Genomic DNA, 13,550 nt, shown 5'->3' on the forward strand with positions numbered 1-13,550 from the left:
TTCACATAATTCACCACTCGAAAGGGGATTTTATTGATGTGATCATTTACATTGTATTTGAATTTTCTTTTTGTATAGGATGAAATACCGATTTTCTATGAATTTATCTTATCACAAGACAGATATTATATTTTAAAAGTGTTTCATTCAAACTTGCCATAAATGTATTTGCATATAATATCATATATATACTTCTACTGAATAATTGAATATCCAATATTGTACAAAATTTTATTATTTTTCTAGTCTGGTAACAAATTAGTAACCCCAAAAAAATCAAAACAAGAATCCCGAATGATAATGCCCATTAGAGAGTCTCCTGCTGGTCCACATGCTGTAAGAACATCTTCGTTTGCTGTTATGGGATACATAGTATTCTCAGTTCAAGCTGTGAATAAGAAAATTTGGAGTTTAAATAATGTAAGTGTTTCATAATTTTTCATGCAAAGATATGGAATGTATATCTTTTAGACCCCGTCTATGAGTCCTCTAGATGGCACTGTACAAATGCGTATTTGCTGTGAGTTAGCTGTTTCTGTAGAACATCGTGGATTTTTAACGATGTTTGAAGATGTAGCAGGATTTGGAGCTTGGCATAGAAGGTGGGTTGTATTGAAAGGAGACACTTTCAGTTATTGGAAGTATCCAGATGATGAAAAGAAGATGGTGAGTAATAAAACACAAGTATTTTTATATGTCGGTACATGATTTACTTAAACACAAAAATAAAACAATATTGAGAAGATAGTTTTTGGTATAACTTATATAAAACGTAACTTTGTAGCGTAAACCTTTCTGACAATAAGAGTAAAGTTGTGTGTTTTGCGGTTTTTGTTAAACCAAATTATCCAAAAGAACAATTTGTTCAGACCAGTCTCAAATTACCTACACTGTAGGTAGATGGACTGACGCCTATCAGAAAACAACTACTCCTATGATGGCTAATACTACGAAGGACGTTGCTTTATATCCGACAGCTGTCAGTGCAGGATTCTTTGCTGAAGTTATTCCTGCAAATGCTGTTGGCAATACAACTGCCGCAGTTGATTTTCAATTATTGGAACACACTTGCAGACCGGTTTTGGGCTGTTTGGCCACTCGTCAGTGCAAGGTAGTGTCTATCATCAACATAAAGTCGATAATTGAAACTCGAGCGGTGAATTGGCGCAGTGGTAATTCGCCCGACTCACGATTGGAAGGTGGTAAGTTCGATCCCAACCTCGAACAGATATTTTTCTCAAGAGAATTTATCTAGTTGGATTTGGGATGATTCTGCAATGTTACATGGCTGATGGACTGCAAATAGTCATGATGCTCCTTAGGTGGCTCGGGGAGTTATTAACATTGCCTACCCAGAACACGAGGCTAATAACCAACGTAGTCGATGCGATGACACAAAAAAAAAAAAAAAGAAAATTGAATTCCTTCAGAGTATCATTCCTCGAACTAGGATGAAGCGGACAACAAACAACAGGTTTGTCATCGCCCCATCTGCCTGTGAAGGAGGTAACCAACCGCATATCCGAAATTTGCCCAATTCCTCGTATAAGTAAGAAAACTTCACAAATTGAGTGGGCATACTTGGAGACTGGTTGTAAATCAAATTATCTCAAAGAACAATTTGTTCAAGTGAGTCTCAAATTACCTATAATGTAGGTTAATGGACTGACACCTATCAGAAACCAACTGCTCCCCTGGCTAATACCACGAAGGGCGAATCCGACGAATCCTTTTCAAGTCATTATTATACAGTATAATAAACATACCACATTCACGAAGTCAGTATAGCACCCCATAATCGATTGGAAATCCACATAACAAGTTCAATTGAAACTTAGGTTGTTTAGTGATAAAGGTCACATTTCATTTGTCACACTCTTGATAAATGAAATATTGATCTCCGTTTTCTTCAAAATATTCAGAAATACCAGATTTGATGTGATTGTATAAAATCTTACACCACTTTATGAACGACGATGTAGCTAATTTGTGACGTTATAAACCTCTGACAAAGCGTATCAGCCTCAAGTGTATGCTTGAGGAAGCTATTGTAAGGGAAGACACGTCTTGCAGCTTTGTAAACCTTTTATAATAGTTATCAAAATAAATCTTATAGTATGTTTCAATATGGATTTTCATCAAGTATTGGCCAGTTCCATTCAAGTTAGGTAATCATTTTGACACTTCATCTATTATCTATATTCACACTTTCAATCTAAATTTTTCATTGTATTATACTAATCATGTAAATGATTTTTCTTAAAGTATGTCATTTTCATTCCAGGCACCCATAGATACAATTGACTTGAAAAATTGTATAACACAAAAAGTAGGCCCAGTCAGTAGAGACATATGTGCCAGGCTACATACTTTCCTTATAGAAAGAGAAAGGGTAGCTAGACCAAAGGATAAGGATAGCCTGGTTACAATATGCAAAGGAGATAAAACTATTATCAGGTAAGCATATGGTCAATTATTTTTAAACATTTGTCTATTTACTTCCTTTATTATCTGTGATGGTGATGAAATTTGATTTGAGGATAAACTATGAGGCTGTTGCGGAGAATTAGTTTCACATAAACAGGGTGTATGAAAAATAACTCATGTTGCATTCGTTTCTGTAGGGGAATACCCCATCGTTTTTCACTTTTAATGAAGGTCCTCTATTCAGTGATCTTTCAATATTTCTTATTTCGTGAAAATAGCTTGAGCAATACATTATATATGTACTTATTCAATTTGATGGGAATAAGCACCATCAGTGCACTTTTGCCAACGTGACACAAGTCGATTAATTCCGTCAGTATAAAAATGATGTGCAAGATCGTATCTCTTCTGTTGACCAGTGCCGGCTGTTGCTGCTGTGATGGTTTGGCCCGGTTGCAGAAAGTTGTTGTGAATCACCATACAGCAACCATGGTCATTTTTGGTGGTTTTCGCCTTTGGGAAGTGCCTGGGTGGCTCATCGAGGATCCACTTTCCATCATACATGAATGACAATCTGATCAAAAAAAAGGATAATTTAGGTTGCGCAAAAGTAAAGACAGACCTCAACGTGACAATTTCTGTTAATCGTTCAAATCATAGGGGACCAATTTTCGAACTTTTTGACCTTTCCAGTACGTTTTTAACCATCAAAAACCGTATGGGAGCTGACGCCCAGTTCTTTCGCCATCTCACTTCCCGTTTGAGATAGGTTAGTCTCCACCAGGGTCCTCAAATGCTCGTCCTGGATTATTGTAGGTTGACCTCTTCAGAGCTCATCTTGTGGGCTAAAATCTCCGGAACGAAATTTTGCAAACCAATGTCAAACAGTGTGTTCATTCACGCTATTATTGCCAAATGCCTGGTTAATTTTTATAGAGTACAAAATTCTCTATTGATCATCAGTATATAAGCACAGTACAAAAAATATTTATTGAGATATGGAGCTACAAAAACAAACGACATTTTAACGGACAAAACAAATTTGAAAATTTTAAGATTCAACATTAATTTAGAACCTCCTAAAACCTATCGATATTATTATTATTTGAAATACAGTTCTTGAATTGAATAACCTCATAATTGTTCATCTTATTTTTTTTTAGACATCTGTTGTCAGCTGATACCAAAGATGACAGAATACAGTGGTGCGATAAGTTCAACGCCGCCTTAACAGCCTTAAGGATGTGGGGAAGCTCTCGGCAATAATTATTTTATGTTTCATATTCAGTATAGTTAAAATATTAACTAACTTATAGTTTTATATTAAAAACATTTATACTTTTACAATTTTATATTAGATTCATTAAGTAATATATTTACATGAGTTTACAGTAAACCGATTTCTTTTTCATAGTCTTCATTGGAAATTTTCTTTTTCTTCAATTTCTTCAATAACATTATATCACGTTTCAGTTCCTCCAGATCTTCTTCGCTTATTCCTATTAAATAATAACAAGTTAGAAAATAATGAATGTTGTAACTTTATTGGCCTTACCTTTCCGTTTTTTCTTTAACGGTTCGTTGTTGGCCAATTTTGTTTGTTTTATTTGTTTTCTTTTCTGTTTCCTTTCTTTTCTCTCATCTTTTTTCTGTTTTGCTACAGACCACGGTTCAGAAGACTTTTTTATAAATTTCTGTTTATATCCTGGCCATGAGCCTTAACAAAGATAAAAAATTATTAATGAACTTAACCTATTTCTCAAATCGTTTACCTGTTTCCTTATACTGTTCCATTTTTTGTAGTCTAACCTTCTCCCTGATTCTGTCTTTATAAGGCACAGTGTCAATGTTTAAGTTAGATATTTCAGGAAAGTCACTTAGATCTCTATTTTTCATTTCCGGCATTTTAGGTAATTGTAATAACCCATACGTAGCTGCCACTGCACCCAAAGGTAGCTCCTTGAAAATTATGAATTAGAAGAGATTAGATGAGTTTATTCATAAGTGGGTAATCTTAGTGATTGGAGAAATGTACAATAAAATGGATTAACAGGGTCTCTCAGTCAAAAAATCAAACTCTGCTCTACTTTGCCAAGCTTTCGCTTCTATTGAGAAGCTTCTTCAGGGCCTATAATTTAATGAGTTGTGAATTTTTTAGCCATTGAATAACATTACAATTCATACTTACAGTAAAAATGAGTGAAAAAAATTATTGAACATATAAATTGACGAAAAAGTTAAACATGTATAGGATTTTTTGTCGGTTTGACAAATGTCATACCTTCACATAAATGTCATTTCTCAATGGGTATGATGATTTTATAATTTTTGACTCTAAAGAAAGAGTTATTGATTGATACAATTTTTATTATTATTATGTTTCTGATGTAGTTCCAGTAAGTTACTGTATATGCTGGTGAGATTGATTATCAATGTCAGTTTTCTTATTCATACAATCAGAAGACTTATTAATTTCAACCATTTCAAGAAAGAGGCGTTTGGAAATAGTAATGAACATGCTCTCACTCTTTTCGCAGATGACACGTCTTTAGCTGAATCAATAGAGAGTCAGGAGGAATTAAAATCAAAAACAGAGGAATTAATATCACTGTTCTTAAATTGGTGTGAAAGGAACAATCTGATTGTAAACTTGACCAAAACAAAATATATCTATTTTAATTTAAAAAACGATCTGAAAAAGCAATCGCTTGCCTTACTAATCAATGGAATGACACTGGCATGCACAAGTTGTACAAAATTCCTTGGCATTCGTGTAGACAACTGAAGTGGTCTGACCATATCACAGTTGTTTGTAAAAAAATCAATCAAGGTTATTATGCAATCTCAAGAATTAAGAATTGTATGCCTTTACGCGCCATTTTAGATGTATATTACAGTCTGGTCTATAGCCATCTAAGTTATAATGTGATCCTATGGGGAAACAGTGTTGACAAAGATAGGGTTTTCATTACTCAAAAAAAAGTTGTTAGGAAATTACTAGACATCCCTTGGAGGAAATCATGCAAGACATTTTTCATTAGTCATCAAATTTTAACCTTTCCCTGCATCTACATCTTTAAAATACTTTTATATGTTCGCGAATGTATAACAGACTGTACTAAGAACTCATTCTATCATAGCTACCCAACTCGATATGCAGAGGAGTTGAGCATTCCTAAACATAAAACTATAAAATTCGAACATTCTCCCAAATATATGGGAATAAAATTATTCAATCGGTTACCAGACCATTTCAAACAGAGGAACACTGTAGCATTTAAAAAAGCAGTTAAAACATTGCTTCTTTCTAAGGCCTACTATAGTATTGGCGAATTTCTCTCGGACCATCTCGACTGAATGGGTTCATGCGGCTGGCATGACATATTCAATTTTTATAACTACAATTGTTTTAATTTTTGTAATTCTGACTTTGTTGTATAAATTTTTATTGTATTATTTTTATCTACTGATCTACAATTTTATCTTGATGTGATTTTTATGTGCTTAATACTGACCTATCCTATACGTTTGTCAACGTCTTTGAGGATGAATAAATATTATTATTGTTATTATAAAATCATCATACCCATTGAGAAATGACATTTATGTGAAGATATGACATTTGCAAAACCCACAAAAAATCCTATACATGTTTAACTTTTTCGTCAATTTATAATATGTTCAATAATGTTTTTCACTAATTTTTACTGTAAGTATGAATTGTAATGTTATTCAATGGCGAAAAAATTCAGAACTCATTGAATTATAGGCCCTGAAGAAGTTTCCCAATAGAAGCCAAAGCTTGGCAAAGTAGAGCAGGGTTTGATTTTTTTGACTGAGCGCCAAACAAAATCAATAAAGAAATAAATTATAAACATTGCAATTCCGGTTTGAAAGAATTCTGGATCTTTAGCTCTCTGCAGGCTCGATTGAACTACAGTTAGTACTCTCTGGTATACACTTCTCCAATGAATAATTTCATCACTTTTTGTTGGTGTTAATAAAAATAAATTCCTAGTATAATGTTATATTTTATAAGCCCCCTGTATGTCAGTGTCACTATTTCTCGGGTTTGGGGGCCGTGGATTTTTGAAATTTCTTCCTGATGTTTCACTGGTGCGAGTGGCTAGCTTCCTCAGAGGTTTATACATCCTGAGTTAATATCTTCGATGACTGGATATTATGGCTGCGTAACGGGTATTTATGTTGACTCCTCAGTTTGGTGTGCTTATACCTATACCTGGCTTGTAGTAGTAATGTTTATTACAGGATATAATATCCTAATCTTACAAGATATAATAACAATTTAAATTTCCACACAGTGCCAAAAATATTATTAACACTCCGGGGATATTGAATCCGCTGTGGGGAACGAGAAGTGCCGAATTTACTGGAACTATTCGTTCCCCACCCTCATACAAGCTAATAAGCTTGATGTAGTCCGTCTCAACCACCAGAGCAAAACGACGTTTTTCGTGGAGTTTTCAGCTCCTGGCGAGACAAATATCGTTAGAAAAGAGGAGGAAAAACGGATAAAATATCGAGATTTCTCTTCGAACTCCGCAGATTCTATCCAGATCACTCTGTCAAGATGGTTGTTCTGATTATTGGAGTCCTTGGTTGAATAATGCTCTCTCTACTCTCGAATCTTAAAATCATATCGGCTTGCCGCACTAAGGCAGAAATCTTAGCCGCACCATTGCAGAAGGCTGTCATTTTTGGCTCACTGCGCTTGCTCAGAGCACAAGATTCTCGGACCCAATGAGCACTTACCCCAAGGTGTGGGGAGTGGTTGATAATGCTGGCGCGCCCTCCCGAATGTATCGGGGCTTCGGGGGATAGGGCCTGACCAGCGCACACTACAGTGATAATAAAAAAGATACACAATTTGGGTAAATTACGTAAAGCGTTTATATGTTGATTCAGGTAGATTGGTGTGATAATACCTGGATTTGGAATATTGTCAATAACATTCGTTATTGACAATATTGACAACCTTTTTCTACCTGCCGTCATGCTGTTTGCTGTTCTTTAACCTCTCAGAATGGGACTCCATATTCGATTGAGGTTCACAGCTTCTTATTTTCTGTTAAAATTATCCGTGTGTTTGTGGATTTCTATTGCCTCCCGTACCAGTCGGCTATGGTATCCCTAGTAGGGGGCAATGAGTTCTGTGTTTCCAATCACAATCCTGTCGTCTCCTTCATTGTGTGCGTGTTGTCGTGCGTGCGTCTTCTGACTCGTATATTTGGCCTAGTCTGTAGTTTCTTTCATGCTCCTTCAGCCTTGTTCCCATGGATCTTTTGGTGACTCCAAACCCCCAAAGTGGATACTGGGTCCCTATTGTCTTTAGCTGACCTAAGGATTTGTTGTATGTTGTGTTTCCCTATTAGCACACCAAACTACCTGAGGAGTCAACATAATTACGCGTTACGAAGCCGTGATATACAGTCATGAGAGATATTAACTCGGTATGTATAAACCTTCGCGTCAGCGAAACGTCAGGAAGGAATTCCAAAAATCTACGGCCTTCAAACCCAAAAAATAGTGACACTAAAAACCTCGGCCCGAAAGCCTCAACCCCTTGTATTGCTTTTTGTATTGTCAACTCGATATTTACTGACTATGTTTCAATACTATAATTTTTATTTACAACAATTCAAAAGGAAGCAAAAAACATACCATTTGGATTTCCAAATCTGAACGAGTTTGAGAAATGTGATAATTCAGTTACTGTTAAGTTCTTGACAATTTTCATTTGTGTTCATTAAGGAGCGTCAATCACATAATTTAACCTGCGATGAATGTGTCTAAGCAGTAAAACTAGAATTCCAAAATAATTAAATGTCAATTCAAGATACTTCACACATCCAACTCACAGATATTACAAAAATTCCTCAAAACAGGATCATGCTCGCAGACCACAGCAAGGACGAAAAAGACTAACTACCTACAATTCAGAATCGATTCAGCTCGATAACATTTTGCAACATATAATTTGAGCCCATCCTGCTCTCTATCGCACAATGTGTTCACAAATTTGCCGGTCTGCAAGATAACTAAGTCATCTGCATATTCAACTGTGTAAAATCCATTATTGTTGAGGTGATTAATCAGGGTATCCAGTACTATGTTCCAAAGAAGGGGTGATAATACACCTCCCTGTGTACATCCCCTCATGACCATTCCTCACACTGTGATGTCTTCTACATTGATACTTATTGCTCTACTAGAGAGCTTCATGAGTATCCATTCTCCTACTACCAGGGGTACATTCGTGAAGTTTCGTTGCTGGGTAATTGTTGGAAAGGCTGTTTTATCAAAAGCTCCATCGATATCAATGAATATACCCAGGGTGGATTCTTTGTTGTCCAATGATCTTTCGTTTCTGCCAATCACATGGTGAAGGGCCGAATCAGTAGAATTTCCCAGAGTATATACATGTTGATTTGGATGAAGTGGGTTGTGAACTAGTACTTCATCTCTTATGTACCGCTTACATAGCCTCTCCAAAGTTTTTAAAAAGAAGGATGTGAATTGATCGGAATGCTTTTGGTAAGGTGTAGTCCATCCTACCTAGTTTGGGTATAAGTACCACTCGTACTTCTCTCCACTTACTGGGAATATACCTCAGAGCTAAGGAGGCTCTGAATATTCCAACCAGGTGCTGCATAAAAATATCCATTCCCCATTGAAGTAGGGCTGGTCTTATACCGTCAGGTCCTGGTGACTTGAAGGGGGAAAAGTCCGATATGGCCCATCTTATCTTGTCCTCATCAATTACTGCACTAGCAGATTGCCAGTCGTATTGTGAAGGTGTTGTTGATACTTCCGTCCAGTTCGTCGTTCCAGGAAAGACAACCTGGAAAGTAAGTTTCCATAAGAATCTCAGCGCTCTTTCGTCAGGAAGCAATACCCTTATGGTGGTAATTTAAGAGTGCCTTCTGTAGCATAGAAGCTAGTGGGAAGTCTTCGACTGCCTCACAATAGGCTCTCCAGGCTTCTCTTTGCTTTTGTCTGCAGACTTTTTTTAATTCTTCGAGTTTTATACTTTTCTGAATGTGCCCCTGTATCAAAAGATGGTTTGCAAATGTTAACGGAGCATTCCATTCATTAAATAAAATGTTTTTATTCTTTGTTTTCCCCATTTTACTTATATTAGATGCTGTTGTCTGTAACATTTTGTGACTCAAGGGACTTCATATAAAGCTATTTATGTTAAACAAAGCATTTTATCAAACAATATTTAAAGGCCTATAAAAAAGCCCCACTGAGAACAATATTTCATTATATTTATATATCCATTAACACCCTTACTAGTCTATTCCCTGCCAGCTGTAACTTATTACAGAAACTGATGAAAATTTCAAAGGCTGATATGGTTGCTAAATTTTGAAATATTAATTTCAAGTAAATATTACATATCAAAATTTCCAAATACCTTTACTTTGAGTAATAAGGAACATTCATGTTTTGAATATGCTCTGATATGTGACACAAAGGCTTGTGTACCCTTTTCCATTATAGCTCTATCTTTTCTCTGAAGATTTCTAATTTTATCCCTCAGCTCTTCAATCTGGAAATCAGTTTTTAAGTGAATCTTTTTTAAAATTTAAACAATATTTAAACCTCTTCAGTTGTGGCAAGGTCTTCAATTGGTTCGAGTTTAACACGCTGATTGGTTTCAATAAAAGGTACATAGGCTTCCTCATTTTCAAGTAAGAGAACTAGTGCCGATCCTTGCTGACCTTGACGAGCAGTTCTACCAACCCTATGTACAAAAGAACTAGCACTAACCGGTGGGTCCCACTGTAGCACCCAATCCACCTGAAAAAAAAATCAATTTTAACTGAAATAAAATATGTTCGATGGTTGATTGCTCACTTCTGGAATGTCTATTCCTCTAGCCATTATATCAGTACACAGTAATAGGGCTTTATCTGCGGTTCTGTAAGTTTCCATTATACTTTTACGTTTAGCTTTCATTTTACCGTGTATGGCTAGAACAGGTAAATCCAAGTTGCTGGGCATAATGCGAGGGAAGACATTAGACCAGTAATCAACAGCGGCACAAGTCGGTAGAAATAACATAGCTTTTTGCACTTTATTTTTCTTCAAGAATGATATTATCGTGCACAATTTGCCTGAAATAAAAATAATTTAAACCTTGTCATCCATCATATTAAATGAAATTTACCATCATTTTTTGTCACAATATAATAATTGTTCAACAAATCAGGTGTACTTTGGGTAGCTTTCGCAGAAACACTGACCAAAACTGGATTACGTAAACCAGCCCTTATCAGATCTTCCACTTCTTTTGTTTGTGTAGCAGAAAATAATCCTGTACGTCTTTGCCTCGGTAAATAACTTAGTATTATATTTATAGTCTTTTGGAAACCTAAATCAAGAAGTCTATCAGCTTCATCTAATATTAGGATTTCCTAAAAATTAAAACAGGTTCAAACAAATAATGGCTTACATTCTGAAAGACTTACCAAACTTTTCAAGGAACTTGCTAAGTTGATATCATATTTGTGTGTGAGTAAATCCTCAAATCTGCCTGGAGTACAAATTATAATATTTCCGCCATTGGTTTTGAAGTTATTTACATCATCTTCTACACTGTTGCCACCTACCAGCAGAATTTGAGTCAAATTCTGAGGAAAATAAAGCATAATTTGAAACAGCAATAGAATGACATTAATAAACTCCTATGTATATAAATTTACTTATACAAAACTTCGCTATTTCTGATTTACAAATGAACTAATATGCATTGTTATTGAATAAAATTTGTTATCATTTCATATGACAATTCCAAGTATTGGAATTAATCAACTTCAAACTCATATTACCTATGCGAACGGTAATGTAGTAAATTGGACTATACTATTTGTTTAGAATGCTGACTGCAATCCCTATAATTCCAATTCTGTTTTTCATATCTGATGTTCAAACCCATTATCAGAAGTTGTTATAGGGATTTTGGTACTGGTTGGCAGTCTAAGCAATATTTTTATGAAAGTTCACAAGCACTACAGAAACATTTTTAAAGTGCTCAAAGAGAAGTGCATTTATGAAAATGTAAAAATTTACATTTGATTAGAATTGCTGGAGACTACATTCATATGGAGAAACATTCTCAGGAAGTTTATTCCATAAGGACGGCTTTCTCCAAATGATAGCGTTAAAATGTATAGTCCAATGTGTGTTGAGTTAAACTTCGAATATATGAAAGTAAATTGTCTTTTTTTCTCCCTTTATAAATGAAATATAAGTGAAATAGAAAAATAACTTTCCACTTATAACTTTTAATGGTTTCATCGCTGCCACTTTAAACATGTATAATTTTGAAGTAATTAGTAATTATAAGCAAAATTTGAAGAAGTTTTCCAATTCAGAAACTAAATATACTTGTGAAAGTATTATTAAGTAATTGTGCTACTAAATTGAGTTGGCGTGCATAGCAAATCATTTAGCTTTTACAAAAACAAAACTATCAATTTTTCAACGAAACTTACTTTAACGTGTTTCAACAATGCATCCAAAACAAATTTTGTTTGCAAGGCCAATTCTCTTGTTGGAGATATTACGAGAGCTCCTACTTGATGTTTTTTCCATATTTCTTCAACTTCTCTTCGCTTCAGAATTTCTACAATGGGTATTAAAAACGCCAGAGTCTTTCCAGAACCTAAGGATGTGACGATCGTTATGAATGTAATTAAGTAAAATATAAGTGAAATGTGTAACTGACCTGTCACAGCTTCTGCAGCAACATCTTTTTTGTTAAGCAGTTGTGGTATGGTGAATGTCTGAATTGGAGTAGCTTTTGGAAAATTCAATGATTTGATACCATTTTCTACTTCTTCGTGAAAACAAATATTCAATTCTTTCCACGACTTAGACATTTTGAATTTTCATCTCATTACCACCGCAAACATAAACATTTACTATAACCATATAATTCTTCTTCTTGCTTATTTTCCCAGCTTCCAAATTTGGTGCTATCTCGACCAGTACTCTTTTTATTAGTTTTCATTAGCGCGGAGGCAGCTATTGTCAAAAGCCCGAAACACGTGTCTTTGGTTTGCCACTTTCTTGAGTGCTATGTCAGATTAATAACTTCTGTATCTATATCAAGACACCCCATAACCTTCGTATTTGTATTATTATTCGGATTTTCGCGAATTTTTCTGTGATGATACTACGTGATGGTAGGAATTCAGAACACTTTTTATTTTTTGTTGGACTCAATTCGTTTTTAAGATATAGCCTGTCAAAGTTTGTATGACGTCATATTTTACCTTTTTTTAAGCAATAAACGAATGCAATTTACATATTTTTCTATTTAACACAACTTTATTCATATCATCGCACCTTTTTCTATCAGTTTTCAATCACTAATTGCCGAGTTTCCTGCAATTAGAATGAAATTCCATAATTTGTCAGGTGCACACAAATCACTTTTTATAAATTGCATTAAGTTTCACTATTCGAAAATACGTTCCTCTTAGAGTTTGGACGTCAGGTTAGATGTTGAGGATACATAGTTTTTTAAAATTGTAAAGTAAGGTTACACTGAGATAGGTTAGGTCGGGTTAGGTTAGGTTAAGTTAGCATGTGACAAATTATGGAATTTTAATCTAATTTAAAAAAACTTGGCTATAGGGGAATGGAAAAGGATAGAAAAAAGTGCGATGATATGGAAAAAGATGTGTTGAATAAAAAATATGTGAATTGCAGTCGTTTATTGCTTGAAAAAATGGTAAAATATGACATCATACAAACTTTACAGGCTATATTTCGAAAACTAATTGAGTCCGACAGAAAATAAGAAGTGTTCCTGAAAATAGTACAGTAAACGTGTCACTCGAGGCAGCACTAGTAGTAGGGACAAACATAAACTATTCACATGTAAAACAGTGTTATTTACGTAATATTAATTTATTATTTAAAAATATAAATCTGATATGAAAAATTATTTTGTGCTAGTATAATGCCAAAAAAGCATTGTTGTTTTGCGAATTGTACATCAGATAATCGATATCCGGAAGAAAACGTGTTTTTATACCATTTATGAAACCTCATATTAATGAGGTTAGATGTAAGAAATGGATACA

General features: G+C 34.8%; 2 protein-coding genes across 2 annotated transcripts in view; one reads left to right on the plus strand and one right to left on the minus strand.

Annotated features, from left to right (window-relative positions):
• The window catches only part of scra (anillin, actin binding protein), a 31,438-nt gene extending 27,615 nt beyond the window's left edge, over positions 1-3,823 (plus strand). Inside the window, exons 14-17 of the mRNA XM_074184514.1 lie at positions 247-420; positions 472-666; positions 2,285-2,457; positions 3,591-3,823. Of these exons, the coding sequence (XP_074040615.1) occupies positions 247-420; positions 472-666; positions 2,285-2,457; positions 3,591-3,693 (645 nt within the window). The 3' untranslated portion in view covers positions 3,694-3,823. The remainder of the gene's footprint in view (positions 1-246; positions 421-471; positions 667-2,284; positions 2,458-3,590) is intronic.
• On the minus strand, positions 3,760-12,692 carry LOC111518277 (probable ATP-dependent RNA helicase DDX55 homolog). The gene is made up of 10 exons (XM_023174687.2): positions 12,185-12,692; positions 11,952-12,121; positions 10,926-11,087; positions 10,625-10,871; positions 10,312-10,571; positions 10,057-10,254; positions 9,869-10,003; positions 4,200-4,386; positions 3,983-4,144; positions 3,760-3,926 (listed from the first exon to the last, which is right to left on the minus strand). The coding sequence occupies exons 1-10, from the start codon at positions 12,336-12,338 to the stop codon at positions 3,814-3,816; spliced, it is 1,788 nt and encodes a 595-aa protein (XP_023030455.1). The 5' UTR covers positions 12,339-12,692; the 3' UTR covers positions 3,760-3,813.
• Between the last annotated feature and the right edge of the window lie 858 nt (positions 12,693-13,550).

Source organism: Leptinotarsa decemlineata, unplaced genomic scaffold, assembly GCF_025532065.1.
Source record: "Leptinotarsa decemlineata unplaced genomic scaffold, Ldec_3_MD MMD2_tig00026354_RagTag_RagTag, whole genome shotgun sequence".
NCBI lineage: Eukaryota > Metazoa > Arthropoda > Insecta > Coleoptera > Chrysomelidae > Leptinotarsa > Leptinotarsa decemlineata.